Raw genomic sequence first — 20,290 nt, 5'->3', positions numbered from 1 at the left:
AATTACTTTATTAAATAAATATAAAACTCACACACATTTTTTTTTTTTTTGGGGATAACATTTGGCCGCGGCATAACTATTGGATTTATTTAATATATAACCATTAAAATATCAAATCACATATTCACATTACTCAACCAGATGTTCCAAATAAATTACAGCTCAGCCACTAAGACTCGAGCTGAAATGAAAATTGCCTTAAATAATTCAAAAACGATCCCCTTTGCCCTTGCAAAGAGATCTTATCCACATAGCTTTAGCCGCGACAAAGGGAAGGGGGGGGGGGCGGCAAGCTCTGCTGATGGTCCTTCTCAGGAGCGGCTGGCCCTGAACCCCTTGAAACAGCCCCTTTAAAAATCTGGAATGTTCCAAAAGGTCAGATGACTTTAGCTGCCCTATCAGATACCTCATAGACCCCAATAATATCCCCAGTAACCTGGCTAAATGACCCAATCCCTACCTTTCCCGCCTAAGAGCCCTGATGACCTATCCTGGCCTTAGATTTTTCCCCTAGCAACAACTGCAACTACCAATCACTGGTGTTCCCGCTCAAACAGCCCAGAAGTGAAACTGCTCCTGCCAGAAATCCCATAAGGAAAAGGGGAGCCTTGAAACAGTCTTATCCCCTTTTCCCCCTATTCACATCTCACTTTCTCCCCTCTTCAGCTCTGACCTTTGCATGCAACCCCCCTTCCACTGCCCCCATCTTCTTCCTCATTAAAAGCTCCACCATCTTCCACCTGTCTTAACTGTGTTGCTGTATTAAGCTGAAGCACCCAAGGGGCTCTAGCACCTACCCACACACTGTAGGTGGCTCTGCCTCTCTCACTTGCAGGGAGATCATCTAGTGGGGGGTGTCAGCACCTGCACCTCCCTTGTCTCCATCATGCACTCAGTGGGAGACACTCAGGAGATCAGATCTGTGGAAGCTGTTGGGAGACAAGCTGTCACTTGTAAACTTCTGTGTTTACAAGTGATAGTGTTGAGCAGGAAGCAGAGGGCCTGAGCCAGAGGTAGTGAAACTGAGTTCCACCAATTTTTAGCTGAAAAAAGGCCCTGCTTATAAGCAATCTGACCATTTCAGGAAGAGTAAATTACATAGCATAGCCACAGGTTTGCCCTCCCTTCTGCCATGCCATAGCCCTGTCCTCTTCTGGGATTGTCTAATCACTGCCCTTGCTGACCCAGCATGGTGTATTACGCATTAACCTGCATTGCATTAAGGCAGCCCATTCATTTAAACAACATAACAATGGAAAAAAAGTCTTATGCACCGTACACACCATCACTTTATGTGATGAAAAAAAAAGACATTGTCTGTGAAGTAAAAAACGATGTTTTTGAAACTTCAATTTTCAAAGACAAAGTTGCCTACACACCATGGTTTTTCTCACAATGTTCTAGCCAAGCGAGGTTACGTTCTCACCACTTTTTCCATTAAAGCTCGCTTCTGGGCATGCGCGGGTGTAAAAACGTCTTTTTAAACTACGTTTTTTGCTACACACGGTCAATTTCTGTGAAGTAAAAAACGACGTTTTGAAAAACGACACATAAAATTGAAGCATGCTTCAATTTTTTTTGGTCGTTTTTTACAAGACATAAAACGAAGTTTTCCCCCACACACAGTCAATTAAAGTGACGTTTTTAAAAACTTTGTTTTTTTTCATCACATAAAGTGATGGTGTGTACGGGGCATTACAGTATATATATAAATATTTTGGGAGTGTGCACCACTACAGACATTAGCAGCATAGCAGGCTATAGGGCCATAGATAATTTTTCTGAGGAAAGGGGATATAGCCATGGGCACCTAAAGAATAATAATTAGGTGGTGGGCACAACATGCTGCCATGAATTGTGAGTTTGGTAAAATTGTGCTAATGGTGGGAGGGGCTTAAAACTTGAGCTTACTCATTATGTACACGGTAACATAAACAAAAGTCTTTGTGCTCAAACAATATTCTTTAACCACTTCAGCCCCGGATCATATTGCTGGTCAATGACCGGGCCCCTTTTTGCGATTTGGCATTGCGTCGCTTTAACTGACAATTGCGCGGTAGTGCGACAGCTGCCCCTATTGCCCAGTAAAGCTCCTTCTCCAGTACAAATCTCCCTCCTAGTACAATCCTCCTCCCAGTACAGCTCTCCCAGTATGGTTTCCCCCTAGAACAGTTTCCCCCCAGTACAGCTTCTGCCAGTATTGCTCCCCCTCCAGTACAAGCCTCCCCCAATACAGATCTCCACAGTACAGATTTTTCCCCTCCATGAAAAAAATCACCAAACGACCAGGCATTTCAAAGTGAGAAGACCGCCCAAGGCTGTGTCACGTGACCAGAGCCAAGGAGGAGATAAGAAGTGCCTCCCTCACTCTAAACTGCTGCTGCTTGTGTCTGAGGTCTGACAGGCAGCAGGAGCAGTGGCTACAACCCCTTGGGTAAAGTGCAACTATAATGGGCCGTACAGACGACCGAACATGTCTGCTGAAACTGGTCCGCGGACCAGTTTCAGCAGACATGTTCGGTCGTGTGTAGGCCCGAGCGTGCAGGATTCCAGCAAACATTTGCCCGCCGGGCCTTTTCCCAGCGGACAAATATTTCTGCACTTGTTTTAAAACAGTCCGCTGGAATCCTGCCCGCTCGGACATGTTCGGTCGTCTGTACAGGCCTACCGTACATGTCCGAGCGCCCGCCATCCCTCGCATGCGTCGAATGACTTTGACGCATGTGTGGAAGCATTTAACTGGCAGGGCCGCCCACGTCGCCGCGTCATCGTCGCAGGCGACGGCGCGGACACGCCCCACGTATTGTTTACGCGCGGATTTCTTTACGATGGTTAGTACAGCCATCGTACAGAAATCCCCGGGCAGACATGTACGGTGAAAACGGTCCGGCGGACTGGTTTCATCGTACATGTTTGCCCGTGTGTACGCGGCCTAAGATCTACTTGCTGTGCCATGGACGCTTTGGGGGGGGTAAGGTTTACCCCCCTTATCACCCCTTATATACACCCCTGGATTACCTTGTGAGTTTTGATGCTTTTATAAAGGAATGGTACCACACATTGTACTGCATGTTAATATGCTTTGCAGTAACATCCATTATCATAATGTATAGCTGCAAAAAACACCCCTAGACTGTAGAACTACTCACTGATTACAGCACAAAATGTGCTGCAAAATGTTCAAGATGCTGCCATATGACTGAATCATATCAATGTTGACACAGGACTGCAAAATCTACAATTTAATTTATTGAACAACATTGTGGTCTCTGGCCATATATACAGTCCTGATCAAAAGTTTAAGACCACTTGAAAAATGGCAAAAAAACATATTTTACATTACAAGGTTCCAAGTAGAGCTTCAACATGCAACAAGAAGAAATGAGAGTGAGACAAAACATTGTTTGAGCATTCAATTAATTAAAAATAACGAATAAACTGAAACAGGCTGTTTTTCAGCTGATCAAAAGTTTAGGACCACATGCCTTTAAAAGGCCAAATCTGTGCAAAGATGTGGATTCATTGTCATTTTCTGTCAGGTAGTCACACGTTGTGATGGCAAAGACAAAAAAACTCTCCCTTTTTGAACGTGGTCGGGTTGCTGAACTGCATAAGCAGGGTCTCTCATCAAGACACTGGATGATCCTCGATCCAAATTAAGGCCCTTACTGGTGCTGACTGCAGCCCCATAACCATCAGACGGCATCTGAGACTGAAGGGCTTCAAAAACAAAAAACATCTTCAAAAACCTTGTCTCCTTGAACGCCACAGAACTGCTCATTTGGACTTTGCAAGAGAGCACCAAACATGGACATTCAAAGGTGGAAGAAAGTTTTATTCTCTGATGAGAAAAAATGTAACCTTGATGGTCCTGATGGTTTCCAACGTTACTGGCATGACAAGCAGATCCCACCTGAGAAGTTTTCTACGCGCCACAGTGGAGGGGGCGCCATAATGGTCTGGGGTGCTTTTTCTTTCAATGAAACAATGGAGCTTCAGGAAGTGCAGGGGCGTCAAACGGCCCTGGCTATGTCCAGATGTTGCAGAGAGCATTCCTCATGACTGAGGGCCCTCGTCTTTGTGGTAACGCTACAGTACACAATGCCCGCAGGACAAGGGACTTCTTCCAGGAGAATAACATCACTCTTTTGGCCCATCCTGCGTGTTCCCCTGATCTAAATCCAATTGAGAACCTTTGGGGATGGATGGCAAAAATGGACAACAGTTCCAGACAGTAGATGGCCTTCGTGCCGCTGTCTTCACCACTTGGAGAAATGTTCCCACTCACCTCATGAAAACGCTTGCATCAAGCATGCCGAAACGAATTTGTGAAGTGATCAACAATAAAGGCGGAGCTACTCATTACTGAGTTCATGTTTGAAAGTTGGATTTCTGTTTTGGGGGGGTTTAGTTTTTTTTTTGGAGGTGTGGTCCTAAACTTTTGATCAGCTGAAAAACAGCCTGTTTCAGTTTATTCGTTATTTTCAATTAATTGAATGCTCGGAAAATGTTTTGTCTCACTCTCATTTCTTCTTGTTGCATGTTGAAGCTCTACTTGGAACCTTGTTAAGATCCAACAATGTAAAATATGATTTTTTGCCATTTTTCAAGTGGTCTTAAACTTTTGATCAGGACTGTATTATACTATATATACTGAAATGCCAAAACCTATAGTTCATATATTGTTTCTGTAAGTAGAGTAAAGCCTTTTTCATTATGTAACTTGAAACAGTGAGCAAGCTTAGTTATGCAATAACTTGGCCTGGACTTAACTCAGCTGCGCATTTAAAGTAGGGGAGATTAGAGGACCCATATGCTACTTGTACCAGCTTATTGGGGGACACATATTGTTATTAGACTGGGCCTGGGCCATACTATGTTATGTAAATGGACAATATATTGGGATGATCCCATTAGTGAGCTGTGTTTTTACATGCTCAGTATTCAAGGCACTGCATCACAATAGTTAACAATGTTGTTAATGTAACCTATTTGGAATATATGGAATTATGTTTTACTTGAGTGCCAATGCTGCTTGCTATCTGAATGTGCTCAAAAGGATAACATATAAGTTTGATGTTTTTAAAGCCTGTGAACACAGTTCTATGATACCCAAAATAGGTTGGAAATCAATCCTAAATTCTCTTGCATGATTTTCCTTAGGGAAGCCTGAAGGAAAAAACACTAAAGAATCTAGACAAATACCTAATCAAAGATGTAAGTTCTTTTTGTTTTAATTTCAAGATATTTTGCTTGTTAATGTTATTTGTGCATTGTGTTTAATGATTGTAATGATAGCTTATTGGTTGCATTAAGGGAGCCCACCTACAGTTGCAAGGCTTGTACTTAGAGTCCTTTCACACCGAGCCGCTGCTATTTTTAGATCCCTTTCACACTGGTGCCATTTTGCAGGCGCTATAGCGTTAAAAATAGCGCCTGCAAAGCGCCCTAAAACAGCTGCTCCATTCACTCCAGTGTGAAAGCCCGAGCCAGCAGCTTCTGTGGAGCGCATTAGGAGCGGTGAACTCACCACTCCTAATGCACTCCTGCCCATTGAAATCAATGGGCAGCCCTGGGTACCGCTGTAGCGGCACTTTGCGGGTGGTTTTAACCCTTTTTCGGCCACCAGCGAGGGGTTAAAAGCGCCTCACTAGTGGCCGAAAAGTGCCTCAAAAAGAGCCCTTTCACACTAACCCGCCCCAAGCGTCGGCGGTAAAACGCTGCTATTTTTAGTGTCGCTTTACCGTCGGATTTGCGGCGCTTTTCAGCCACTAGCGGGGTGCCTTTAACCCCCGCTTGTGGCCGGAAAAAAGTTAAAACCGCCCGCAAAGCAATGCTACAGCGGTGTTATGCCAGCGATGCCCATTGATTTGTTTTTTTGCATTTTTATTTTTTGCCCATTTTTGTGTAAATATGAGATCTGAGGTCTTTTTGACCCCAGATCTCATATTTAAGAGGTCCTGTCATGCTTTTTTACTATTACAAGGGATGTTTACATTAAATAAAAGTGACAGGATTTTTTTAAAAGAACAGTGTAAAAATAAAAAATAAAGATTAAAATAAATAAGAAAAAATAAATAAAAAAAATTAACACGCCCCGTCCCTCCGAGCTCGTATGCAGAAGCAAACGCATAAATGAGTAGCACCCACATATGAAAATGGTGTTCAAACCACGCATGTGAGGTTTCACCGCAATTTTTAAGGATAAAAGTTTGTCGCCATTCTACGATTTTGAAGCGTAACATGTTGGGTATCAATTTACTTGGCGTAACATCATCTAAAATAAAATAGAGGTTGGACGAAAGATGTAGTGCAGTAGAAGTTTTCAAAATTTTATAATTTATTATGAAGTACAAAAAAGATAATGAAAAATGTATAAAATTATGCATCAATGGAATGTATACAATTCAGCAAATGAGTTTATATCATCCTTTGAAAAATTCATGTTTTCCATTGTGGTTATTATTTGATATAAACTCATTTGCTGAATTGTATACATTCCATTGATATGCAATTTTATAAATTTTTCATTATCTTTTTTGTACTTCATAATAAATTATCCAATTTTGAGAACTTGTTTTTGGTGAGTGCCTTTGAAGTCCAAATTAGGGGACAAATCCCTCTTCTACTGCACTACATCTTTCATCCAACCTCTATTTTCTTTTAGATGATGTTACGCCGAGTAAATTGATACTCAACATGTTACACTTCAAAATTGCGCCTGCTCGACAAACTTTTATCCTTAAAAATTGTGGTGATACCTCATGTGTGGTTTGAGCACCGTTTTATTTCAATAAAGTTATATATATCAGATTGACAGCGGAGAGGGATTTGGATAGGCCCTTTAAATAAGGGACAGTTGAATGCTATACTCATATTGTTCTGATGTCTTTGCATTTTCCCCCCTCCTTTCTAGGACAGAATTCCTTTGCTACTGAGCCGAATAAGAGAGGTGGGAAAGATATTTCTAGCCACAAACAGTGATTACAAATACACAGATGTGAGTATATTCAAACTTTGTATCCACGAGGACCTGACATCACCAATGTGTAATTTCCACAGCCTCACTGTTCGCCTTTTTCCTTCCAGGCTATTATGTCCTATCTGTTTGGCGATGACAAAAAAGATAAGGTTGGTATACTTTCATTACCTTATTTGTGTAGCAGTGTTGACCCCATTTTTAAAGATTAGGCAAACGAAAGCCAGCCACACATGTATTGAACTTCGTGTGGTTCAGCAGGGACCAGCCAAATTATGTTCCATGTACTGGTCAAGCCGGTTGTACACAAGTCTGTCTATCGACTTGCGTTCCACTAGCCTGTCTGTTTTCCCCCCAAACTATCAGATGGCAGCACTGACTATTGTATTGTAAGTCTACCAGCTGTCAGAATACTGTACCACTCATTTGTTGCCTTGGTGGCATGTTTTGGGTTATTGTCATGCTGGAAGACCCATCCATGACCCATCTTCATTGTTCTAGTTGAAGGAAGAAGGTTCTCATCCAAAACTTTCAATACATGGCCCCGTCCATTGGCCCCTCATTGCAGCAAAGTCAGCCTGTACCTTTAGCAGAAAAAACAGCCCACAGCATATTGTTTCCATCTCCATGCTTGACTGTAGGGATGGTGTTCTTAGGGTCAGAGCCAGCATTTTTCTTTCTCCAAACACGGTGAGTCCCCCTCCTCAGAAGGCACATGTACAGGCCCGTCTGAAGTTTGCCAATGAACATTTAAATGATTAAGAAAAGAATTGGGAGAAAGTGCAGTGGTCAGATGAGACCAAAAATGAGCTTTTTTGGCATTAACTCAACTCTCCGTGTTTAGAGGAAGGAAGAAAAATGCTGACTAGGAGCCTAAGAACAACATCCATACAGTCAAGCACAGAGGTGGAAACATTATGCTTTGGGGATGTTTTTCTGCTAAAGGTACAGGCCAACTTTGCCACATTGAGGGGCCAATGGATGGGGCCATGTATTGTTAAATCCTGGATGAGAACCATCTTCCCTCAGCCAGAACACTGAAGATGGGTCATGGATGGGTCATCCAGCAAGACAATGACCCAAAACATGTCGCCATGGCAACAAAGGAGTGTTTCAAGAAGAAGCATATTAAGGTCATGGAGTGGCCTAGCCAATCTCCAGACCTTAATTCTATAGAAAATGTATGGAGGGAACAGCCAAGAAACCTTAAGGATTTAGAGGGGATCTGTTAAAGAAGAGTGGACCAAAATCCCTCCTGAGATGTGTGTGCAAACCTGGTCACTACTAGAAACGTCTTATCTCTGTGCGTGCCAACAAGGGTTTCTCCACCAAATACTAAGTCATGTTTTGCTTGGGGATCAATGAACTGCAACTCAATTTATAACATTTGTATTATGGGTTTTGTTTCTTGATTTTTGGTTAATATTATTTGTTTATCATTTTAAATAGGCCTATGATAAAAATGATGGATCCTTAATTTCTTTGTAAGTGGGCAAACTTACAAAATCTGTAGGGAATCAAATAATTATTTACGATTCAGATCTGCACCAGACATGGAAGGACACTGAGGGTTTGGATTTATTTGGTTGCTATGGGGAAATATAGGCAACTCCTATTTTGGATACTTTGATTAGTGGGCATAATTCTTACAATCAAAGCCCTGCCTTAGATACATTTAAGCCATTCATGGCTTCCCACAACAAAACAACAGGTGGATATAACCAAAGCACCTGATTATTTTTAGGAGCTGCCTAGGCTGGATACCCACTTCAGAGGGCGGTGAGAAATCCCCCATAAACCTGAGCCTCTCCTAGTAATGCTCATCACAACATTGGGATTTGTCACGCATTCATCGCAGGATGAGAGAATGTACAGTCTCCTGTAGCAATAGGAAAACAACATGACAAGAGATATATTTATATACACACGCACCGGTGATCAACATTTTAGAGTACCCCAGTTCATCCATCAGTGTATGTACCCTTAGTATCCCAGACAAGATCAGGCATATGAATACTATGTATATAAAATACCACCTATAGATCTACAAACTGTCAGTGACAACTTAGGCTTAATGTACATGACGTTTTAAAACCTCTCCTGAACGCTTTAACTTTGCAGTTAAAGCGTCCGTTTTGCTGTGTAAAATAAATGTATTAAATAGTCAAAAGTGTATCTTCATTAAAAAGGCCTGTAAACAAAATGCGGCTAAATGCGAGTTACCGTGTTTGCAAGCTGTTGCAGGCATTTGGCGTCTCAAATGCGTCTGAATATCCGTCCTGAACGCATTTTTTTGCTTTCCAAAAAATGCTTCTAAACTCAACTGCCTAGAAACTACTATAAACGACCCTGTGTACATGAACTGATAAGATAACAGTGGAGAGTTCAGGGGCAGCTGAAAAAAAAACACTCAACTGCTCCTAAACGTCTGTTTACCAGCAGCAGTGTACATGAAGCCTAAGTGCCGGTTCACACAGTGGCAACCTGACTTACAGTGCGACTTTGCATGGCGTCTTCAGCACGACTTCAGCGTGACTTGGAACAACTTACAACGCGACTTAAAGTTGCCTCCAGGACAGGCGACTTTGGCTGTGGCCAGTCACAGAATAATCAGCTCTGTGGGAGGGAGGGGTTTGCCTGAGTAAACTATTTAATTTTTCTGTAAAGTTGCTTCAACGTGTGATCCGACTTTGGAGGCAACTTCCATTGAAATCTATGGGTACCAGTTGCCTAGAAGTCGCCTCGAAGTAGTACAGGAACCTTTTCTGAATTCGGAGCAACTTCAGTAGTGTACATTAAGGCCCCGTACACACGACCGAACATGTCTGCTGAAACTGGTCCGCAGACCAGTTTCAGCGGACATGTTCGGTCGTCTGTACGTCCGACCGAACAATTTTCCGGCAGATCGGACAGGTTTCCAGCGGACAAATGTTTCTTAGCATGCTAAGAAACATGTCCGCTGGAAGCCTGTCCGTCGGACATGTTTGGTCGTCTGTACAGACTCACCGGACATGTCCGCTCGGCCGAAAGCATGCGTGGCAGCATTGACCTTCCAGGGCCGCGCATATCATGTCACCGCGTATCGTGTCCGCGCGGATTTCTGTTTGATGGTGTCCGTCCGTGTGTACGAGGCCTAAGACGGCTCTCATTCACTTCAATTGAATTTCTCATGTCGAGCGACACAAGTCGGATCCCAAGTCGCGGCACTTAGCAGTGAAGAAAAATCAACTAGTAAACAGAGAGCAGGCCCAGCATTTACAATCATAAATCAATGGAAATAAATGACACAGGAAGCCCAAACAGACACTAGACACATGGCTATTATAACTCAGAAGTAGTCCTTTGCAGCATGGAGGGCAAAGCAGGGAACTTCAGGTACATGTAGAGATAAAACAGAAGAAAAATTAAAGATAAAACAAAAAAATGAAAAAGATAAAAGACGCAACTCGGCGCAACTTTGGGTGTGGCTATTTAAGTTTCACCCAATATCACCAAAAGTAGTGCTGAACTTTCAATTTGTATGCAATCAGGCAGGCTCATGCACTATATAGTTGAAGGTAAATCTAAAGGAAATTGAACAAAAACATTGTATAGTGTATGGCTAGCTTTAGAGTAGACCAGTGCTGTGGGATATACTGTATATATAGACTTCAGTTGCTGACCCCTCCTTCTGAAAAAGCCAGTTGCCTGGTTGTTATGCTGATCCATTGACTTTAATACTTTCTACCATAAACAAGTTACATGCTTTTTCCACGTCAATGATTCCAAAAAATGAATTAAAAAACAGGTAGAAGCCAGCTAGTATTTTCAGAAAGGAGTCGGCAATGACCTTGTATCTCTCTAGTATGTCTCCTAAAACGGAATCCTGGACCCACATTGCTGCCAGGCCTGTAGTTTTCTAAACAGACCAGGGTATAATACATGAATGTTGATGACATTACTTAACTGTATTTTTTCTGTCTGGCTCTGCAATGATTTAATCACCTGTGCTGGGACATTGGGGACTGGTTTGTGACATATCTTGATTATTATGTTACTGGCTGCCAGTACACTAGGCCTGTGTGATGAAGTGTGTGCTATTGAAGCACAGCTGTGGCAGGTTAGGTTGATACCCTCCTAATCCCCTCCAAAGCCCCCTACTCTTATAATTAGTGCATTATTTGTTTTAGGATTCACCCTGTTATTCTCTTACTTAATCTTAAGTTGACAGCTGAAGGTAACAAGCGCTGACATCTCGGACAATGTGTTTTTTAGTCTCTTTAAATTTGGCTACCTAGCACCACTTGGTAAATGTCTGAAGGGTTTGGATGGCTGGAGTTTTAGTAAAAGAAGACGCTCAGCTGTTCTATATAACTCAGTATAACCTTGCTTTAATTCCCTTCTTAACTTCTGGCAGCCCGGTAGATATGCTCTGTACAATCAGTGTCCCACATGTTAGAATTAGATTGTAAACAGTGTGGGAATGTCTAATTCTATAATCACATATAGAGATGGGCTCGGGCATATTTGAAATCCCACGTGCCGGATCCCGCCAGGAAACCTGAGCACGGCTAATCAGAGGCAGTCAGACATTTGCCGCTTCGCAGCTGCACAGATCGGGAAATGTCTCGCTGCCTGTGATTAGCCGTGTATAGCTTCCTGGTGGGATCAAGGCACATGGGATTTCGAACACGCCCGAGCCCATCTCTATATGTGTCTATAGAATTAGAAACATATTGTGGAGAAACAGCAGGCCAAAAAAAATATAACGCCTGAATCAGAAACTTATAATAGGTTGATGCCTATTCCTCGTGCACACCTTTGCGCTTTAACACACATGTTGGAATGTCCATCAACGCATGCCTGATGTGTTGGCCTGTGCGGCATCCACTATTCCCCCGGCTAGTATGTATCAGAGGGGTTTAGAGCAGTCATCGCCCAGCATCCCTAATCCATTCTTCTGGCAGCAAGCCTAAACTTACTCATTACCTTGGCACAGAGTACTTCTCCCCAGTTTCCACAGTCTCTGTGAGTCAGTGAACTGTCCTGGACCCACAGAGCACCAAATGGTTCTATGAATATTTGCCCTATCCCAATTACTGAGTGGAGCAATGTCCCTTTAAATGGCAACAAGGACACTTGCCATTCCTTTTAACACACCACTTCCTAGCCTTAGCCTCTATTCTGATTGGACTTCCTGCATGAAAAGTGTTCAAAAGGAGATGTCCAATATTCTTCAGGACCCTCCGCCTAAGCTTTTGAAAATCTGGGAGCCCTTGGCTTACTTATGCCCTTGGCTTACTTATGCCCTCCTATCCGTGAATATCACTAGCCTTAGCTATATGCATCTCTCCATTGTGGACCTGAGTAATGGGGGGGGGAAATCCCCTGCACTTTCTTCTGTTCTGCTTACCCATCCCTGATCTCTTCTGATTTTCCTTTGTAGTATACTTCTCCCCTGTCTCTTCTGCCCCTTCACCCACCCCCACTTCTATTTTGCCTTCTTCCCAACCTCCCTCCCCCATCACTTTGTCAAAAACCAGTTACTTATGCTGAGCTACATCCCTGAAGATGAACAAGGTGAGAGACCAATGACTTTGCATATTGGTCCTAGACAATAGGCCACTAAGGCACTGTTTCCTGCAATTATTGTCTTCAGATATATTTCTGCATGCTTTTTTGTATTCATTGATCTTTTATCCCTGTGTGGGCCACACAGTTATTGAACCTCTTAAAATCAATAAAAAATATTGAAAGCAAAAAGTGTCCAAAAGGAAAGTATGGGAGTTTCTCATGGCAGTCAATTCATTTCTGTTGGTATTTGCATTCAATCAGAAATTAGGCTCCGTATTGCACAGAATTCTTAGCAATATAATTTAAAAAAATCACCTAACTTTGTATTGAAAATGTACCTTTAATTATGGGTGGTGTAGTGTAATAGTATCCGATCTAAATAAAAGAATGCACATTTATTTTTTTAAATAAATGTCCCTAAACTATTAAACATTGGAGATAGATAACTATAATTGGATCTCTACAGGTTAATGGCCTGTGCCATTGACAAAGAATGACTGATCCTACATTCATAGAACCTGCTTCATTTATAGAAGCTGTAGTACAGCTAAGAATGGAGCAGCTGGGCACAAATGGTGGGCATAGTCAGGGTCTCTAGATGAGAACCTGAGACAGCCTGTTAGTTGTATTAAACTCTGCTGCACAGCAAGATTACGGATGCACTGGGGAAGGTGGGCAAATGCAGAAGAAGGATTTTCACTAACAGAAGAAGAATCAGCACAAGGGGCATATCCAACTGACTGTGAGTTATGTCCCTTGTGCTTAATTTTGTGTTTGAAATTTTGGTGCACTTGGGCTTTAACGTACTAATCTCTTTTAGACTACTTAATAATAAATGATATGTTGATTGCAGAATTAGTGAGTAGATGATATTATACAGTATAAGCTATACACTGCAAAACACAATGTAAGTGAATTCTGTATGAATGGGCATCCAAGTCCAATAATCAGGCTAGATATAATGTGTATGGCTAGTGGTAGAAGCACAATATAAAGATAGGTTCTTTTTTATTAAATATTTGGCATATTATGTGATGTAATGATAGCCACGATGCATGAATATAACTGTTATGCCACGTACACACGGTCAGAATTTCCAACAACAAATGTTTGATGGGAGCTTTTGGTTGGAAATTCCCATCGTGTGTAGGCTCCATCGGACATTTGCTGTCGGAATTTCCGACAACAAATGTTTGAGAGCTGGTTCTCAATTTTTCCGACAATTAAAGTTCTTGTCCGAAATACAGATCGTCTGGATGAAATTCCGATGCACAAAAATCCTACGCATACTCGGAATCAATTTGACGCATGCTCGGAATCATTGAACTTTGTCTTTTTTTTTTTTCTCATAGTGTTGTACGTGACCGCGTTCTTGACGTTCGGAATTTCCGACAACATTTGTGTGACCGTGTGTATGCAAGACAATCCGTCGGAAAAAAAATCCACGGTTTTGTTGTCGGAATGTCCGATCGTGTGTACACGGCATTAGACCTAACTGAGGACACTGTCTCAGATATCTCCCAGCTTTATAGGCTTGCAAGTCAAATGGTTTTCTTAAATTAAACTGTCTGATAAATGTTGCTCAATGATGTACTCAGTAATTTTTCCTCCTCTCTTCGTCACTATTATACAGTATCTGGACCCTACTAGGAAAACATGGCGCTCGTATTTTGATTTGATTGTTGTGGACACAAGGAAGCCACTCTTCTTTGCTGAGGGGACAGTTCTGCGCCAAGTCAACACAGTAAGAGCTGAATTTTAAAACAGATTTTGATTTGTTCCGATAGCCCAAACTATTGACAATTAATATTTTATTGTCCTTGTTAATATCCTCTGGAGGATGTTTTTTTAAATTAAACCAAATGAAAAAAAAATTGGTCTTTGGCAATTTAAACACTCAATGTTTTTTTTATTAGGATAATGGTAAGCTAAGGATTGGAACATACACGGGTCCCCACCAGCATTGTGCAGTGTACTCTGGAGGTAGGTGTCATGGGTCTTTTCTCAGTGCGTCTCAAAGAATCACACAATGTTTAGTCCTTGGACATGGAACAAAAATTGAAGCAATGACAGAATGAAAATACTGGACATTTGGTGCAGATGTAATTCTTCAGTAGTTAGTGGTTGATCCTTATTTAAAGTAAAACGAAGGAAGAGTTTTTTTTAAATTTTGGATAGAGTAGGGGATGGTTATAACCCCTCAGTTTTTTCCCATTAGTGTTTCATCGGGGAGAGGGTAGTGTGGGAAATAGAGTACTGAGGGAACGTATGGAAGAAGATGCCTGCTATCCAGTACACCTATTCCAATGCCCTGAATGGGCAAAATGCAAGTCCAATTGAAGTGATACAGTTAGTCACCGAACCAGCCTCAGTCTGTTGATGTTGCAGTGAAAAGGTATCATTACAGTAATGATGTCATCACTCTGCTCTCTCTTCCTGTTAACAAGCTCCCAGTGTTAACCTGACAATAATATGCAATACAAATCTGCTCCTCCCTGTTCCAGTCTAAGGTTGGCCATACACTAGTAGATTTTCTAACAAACATTCGTACAAAAACTCTCAGTACATTCAAAGACTTGACAATGTTACCCCCTATATGCCACATTTTGCATGTTCTCCTCTCCCCCTCCCTCTCTGCAATCTTCTGGGACACGTCACAGGTCCTATAAGATTGCCCAGTCATTGAGGAGGCGCAGTTCCCACCTGTCTGTGAAGCCGCAAGCTGTCACAGCCAGATGCCCACACGTGTGATGCCAGCGCTGGAGAGAACTAAGGGAGAGAACCGAGGGCTTCGCTGGACCATGTGACAGGTGAGTGTGTGTTTATTAAAAGTCAGCAGCTACACTTTGTGTAGCTGCTGACTTGTAATAGACACACAACCAAGTGGAGCACCACTTTAAATAGAAATGTGTTTAAATTGCAAATGTTGGTAAATGTATCTAGTGGTAGTTAGTCGCATTGTTCTGTAATGTTGAGGACTATTTGTAGCTTATGTGAGCATTTACCGACATGGTGATCCAATCATCATGGGAAGGCAGATGTTATCATTTGCCTTTCCATGGTGATTGGATCAAGGTGTCTGTGCTCCCTGTGCAATTACAAATGTTGGGATATTTTCATGACACCCGTTAGAAGTGAGGAAGTGGATAAGATACCAAATGTCTTTATCATTACAGAACAAGTTCAGCCGAATGTGAGTAACTTTTATGCCACGTATACACGATCAGAAATTCCGACAACAAAACCGTGGATTTTTTTCTGACGGAATGTTGGCTTAAACTTGTGTTGCATACACACAGTCACACAAATGTTGTCGGAAATTCCGACCGTCAAGAATGCGGTCACGTACAACACTACGAGCCGAAAAAAAACAAAGTTCAATAATTCCGAGAATGCTTCAAATTGATTCCGAGAATGCGTAGGATTTTTGTGCGTCGGAATTACATACAGACGATTGGAATTTCCGAAAAAAACTTTTTGCTGTCGGAAATTCCGACAGAAAATGTCCGATGGGGCCTACACATGGTTGGAATTTCCGACCAAAAGCTCACATAAAACTTTTCTTGTCGGAAATTCTGACCGTGTGTACGTGGCATTATAGATCTATTTTCCAATCTGTTCTATTATACAATACAAAGGTATAGGCTCGAAGAAGATGTTATATACTGTATGATTTCATATAAATTACACATCTGGTTAACATTTCCAGTTTGGTTTATTCCCCCATCTCTCTTTGTCAGGTTCTTCGGACATTGTGAGTGACCTCCTTGGAGTGAAGGGGAAGGAAATTATGTATGTGGGAGATCACATATTTGGGGACATCCTGAAGTCAAAGAAAAGGCAGGGATGGAGAACGTTTCTTGTTGTGCCTGAGCTGGCCAAAGAGCTCAGTATCTGGACTGAGAAAAGCGGTGATTATCTGCAGTATTGTAGGGGAAGAATTTGGACATCCTCAAACTATTGCCAGAACCTCTAGAGCAGGGGCCTCCAAACATTCTAAAGGAAGGGCCAGTTTACTGTCCTTCAGACTTTAGAGGGGTCAGACTGTGCCCAATGGGAGAAAACAATGCCTGATCTTTGGTATTAGATGGAGAAATAGTTGGTGTCCATGGGAGAAAATGTGCCCAATTTTCATTGTCGTTAAAAAAAAGTGGAAGGAATACTGACCCATTGTTGGTGTCAGTGGCAGGAATAATGACTCAAGGGCCAGATAAAGGCAAGCAAAGGGCCGCAGTTTGGAGACCCCTGCTCTAGAGCAATGCTAAGATTTAGCACAGATCTATATTGTAGCACACTACAAGGGCAAGTGCAGTATTTGGATTAGCCTAGGTTCACATTGGAGCGATTTTTCATGCAATTTGAGAGATCAAATCACATGATAAGTCGCAGCCTATTAGAGGCAATGGCACTGTTCCAATCAGTGCGACACACTGATTTTGTGGTGCTGCACCAATTTGCAAAAGTAGTTCCTGCACGACTTTTGCCGATTTCAGGTGCGACTTCAATAGACATCTGTGCATGAAGCCACACAGATGTCTATCAAGTAGCACCTGAAATTGCGAAGACCTTGCTACTTTGAAATCATGCAGCAATGTGAACCCCAGCTAAAGGGTGTTTAAAGTCTGCCTTTAAATTGACAAATAGTGTTATAAATCTGTTTTCTATTCCCCAACTACACCAGCTATAACCCAAATAACTAAGTTGTGCAATTCTTATGCCTTGTACACACGATCTGGATTTTGCCCGGCCAAATCCCATTGGAATTCCGACGGAATTCCATCGGAGTAAGATAGAATATGTTCTATATCTAAACTCCGACGGAATTCATCGGAATATCTGATGAAAAAACTTAGATGGGGCTACACACCATCGGAATATTGGATGGAAAAAGTCCTTCTGACTTTTTCCATCGGAAATGTCGATCCTGTGTACAAGGCATTAGTCAGTCACTCTGATACCTACACCATTGACAACCATTGACTGGTTGGTCCTGTGTGAAAATCACCTTTTCTTAGCATGCATAATGCAGGTAAATAGAGCCTGTAGCAGTTTGTTGTTATATTTATGATGCGACCTTTGTTGTGTAACAAACTATGCGGTAAAGGTTGCACTGCAGTAGGGTTTGTAAAAGTGTTAAGCTTAGTTATATGGTTTATGCCACTTAAAACAAAATGCTACTAATAAATACATGCAAATTTTCTACAAACTTTCAAAATAACTAATCATAGTAAATATTTTCTATACTGTATGTATTGTACAAGGCTACAAGTATAATATATTTTACAAAAAAATCAAACAACAACAAAAAATAACAGTTGGTAATTTTTAGTATTTTGTACTGAATTTCTAGTTGAGGAATTTCAGTTTTTTCAATTCGCCCCCCCCCCCCCCCCCTAGTCTTATGAAGTAATATCACATTCTACAGAGATTCCAAGGATATTTTTTTTTACTTTTCAGAGAATTTGTTAAAGGAGTTCTCCAAGCTAAAACTTTTAACCCCCGCTGTGCCCGGGCTGTAAAACTATACAAAATAAACTTTCACTTACCTGCCTACGATCCACCGTTGTTCCGATATCGCCGTCCCGTTCTCTTCCACTTCCTGCGGATCGGTGACTCACAGTGCGCTCAGCCTATCAGCGGCCGCAGCAATGTCCCGCCGCGGCCGCTGATAGGCTGTATAGTTTTTGTATAGTTTTACAGCCCGGGCACAGCGGGGGTTAAAAGTTTTAGCTTGGAGAATTCCTTTAATAGTATTGATGTGATTATTGTGACATATTCTTTTAGCAATGTCCACTATCATTCAGTATCATAAACAATATTTTTAGTATAAAACTCTACCCTGTGTGATTCTATACAGTTGTATTCAAAATTATTCAACCCCCACTGAAATTGATTGTTTTGGCCAGTTAGACATTGATTTTGATCATTCAGTCATCCTGCTTACAATTAAATCAAAGAGGCACGTGTAGGTCAGACAAATATAATATAACATTTATAATGAAATAACCACAAATGTCTTTTCTGTGCTCACATCATTATCAGTTTTATTCAACCCCCAAGTGACATTCAATCTTAGTACTTAGTACAACATCCTTTTACAGTTATAACAGCTTTTAAACGTGAAGCATAGCTTGACACAAGTGTCTTGCGGCGATCTACGGGTATCTTCGCCCATTCGTCATGGGCAAAAGCCTCCAGTTCAGTCACATTCTTAGGCTTGCGCACTGCAACTGCTTTCTTTAAGTCCCACCAGAGGTTCTCAATCAGATTTAAGTCTGGTGACTGCGATGGCCACTCCAAAATGTTCCAGCCTTTAATCTGCAACCATGCTCTAGTGGACTTGGAGGTATGCTTGGGATCATTGTCCTGTTGAAAGGTCCAACGTCTCCCAAGTCTCAGGTTTGTGACGGACTGCATCACATTGTCATCCAATATCTCCTGGTACTGAAGAGAATTCATGGTACCTTGCACACACTGAAGCTTCCCTGTACCTGCAGAAGCAAAACAGCCCCAAAGCATGATTGACCCCCCGCCATGCTTCACAGTAGGCAAGGTGTTCTTTTCATCATAGGCCTTGTTCTTCCTCCTCCAAATATAGCGTTGATCCATGGGCCCAAACAGTTCTAATTTTGTTTCATCAGTCCACAGAACACAATCCCAAAACTTCTGTGGTTTGTCCACATGACTTTTGGCATACTGCAGTCGATTCTTCTTATTCTTTGGAGACAGCAAGGGGGTGCGCCTGGGAGTTCTGGCATGGAGGCCTTTATTACGCAGTGTGCGCCGTATTGTCTGAGCAGAAACTTCAGTACCCACATCTGACAAATCTTTTCTCAGTTCCTCAGCAGTCACACAGGGACTTTTCTCCACTCTACGCTTCAGGTAGCGCTCAGCAGTCGAAGTCAGCATCTTCTTTCTGCCATGACCAGGTAGCATTTCAACAGTGCCCTTTGCCTTGAATTTGCGAATGATGCTTCCTATGGTGTCTCTTGGTATGTTTAACATCTTTGCAATCTTCTTATAGCCATTGCCCTTCCTGTGAACAGTAATCACCTATTCTCTTGTCTTCCTGGACCATTCTCTTGACATCACCATGTTTGTAACCACACCAGTACATGTCTAGAAGGAGCTGAGTATCACAGTCATTTTAAAGCTGCCTAATTGGTGCTTATTAGGCTTTATTGCTGCTCCCTGACATCCACAGGTGTTTTCAATACCTGATTGAAAACACTTCAATGAACCTCTGTTCTTCAGAGTGGTAGTCTTTAAGGGGTTGAATAATTGTGTAAATGAAGAATTCACAAAATAAACATTTACTACTGTATTACAAAACCAATTGATGTCATTTTAGTTGCATATAGTTCTTTAAGAAGTCCTTGTAGGATTTCATTCTGAATACAATTACAAATGTACACTAAATTCCCTAAAACCCTTTACAGCATTGGGGGGTTGAATAATTTTGAACAAAACTGTATAAGGTAGAAATACATTTGCTCTATATACCGTTTTATGACTTTCAATCATTTTGTTTTTTCCCCAGAGCTGTTCAATGAGCTGAAGAGTCTGGATATTTTTCTGGCAGAATTATACCAGTAAGTCTTATGCCGCGTACACACGACCGTTTTTCAATTGGTCATTAAAAACGATCGTGTGTAGGCTCCAGAGCATTTTTCTCGACGAGAAAAATGGGCATTAAAAATTTAGAACCTGCTCTATTTTTTTTGTCATTTTTCACGTCGTCGTTTCTCTCGTCGTGAA

The 20,290-nt window shown here is 41.8% G+C and overlaps 1 protein-coding gene across 2 annotated transcripts in view; it reads left to right on the top strand.

The window, feature by feature from the left end:
• The window catches only part of LOC120933045 (cytosolic purine 5'-nucleotidase-like), a 75,757-nt gene that overhangs the window by 39,762 nt on the left and 15,705 nt on the right, over window positions 1-20,290 (top strand). For both annotated transcript variants that reach the window (XM_040345991.1, XM_040345992.1), the window contains exons 8-14: window positions 5,164-5,217; window positions 6,917-7,000; window positions 7,090-7,131; window positions 14,166-14,276; window positions 14,449-14,515; window positions 16,273-16,443; window positions 20,073-20,124. In XM_040345991.1, the coding sequence (XP_040201925.1) occupies window positions 5,164-5,217; window positions 6,917-7,000; window positions 7,090-7,131; window positions 14,166-14,276; window positions 14,449-14,515; window positions 16,273-16,443; window positions 20,073-20,124 (581 nt within the window). The remainder of the gene's footprint in view (window positions 1-5,163; window positions 5,218-6,916; window positions 7,001-7,089; window positions 7,132-14,165; window positions 14,277-14,448; window positions 14,516-16,272; window positions 16,444-20,072; window positions 20,125-20,290) is intronic.

This window comes from Rana temporaria, chromosome 3, assembly GCF_905171775.1.
Source record: "Rana temporaria chromosome 3, aRanTem1.1, whole genome shotgun sequence".
NCBI classification, from domain to species: domain Eukaryota; kingdom Metazoa; phylum Chordata; class Amphibia; order Anura; family Ranidae; genus Rana; species Rana temporaria.
This window is presented reverse-complemented; position numbering and strand designations above follow the sequence as displayed.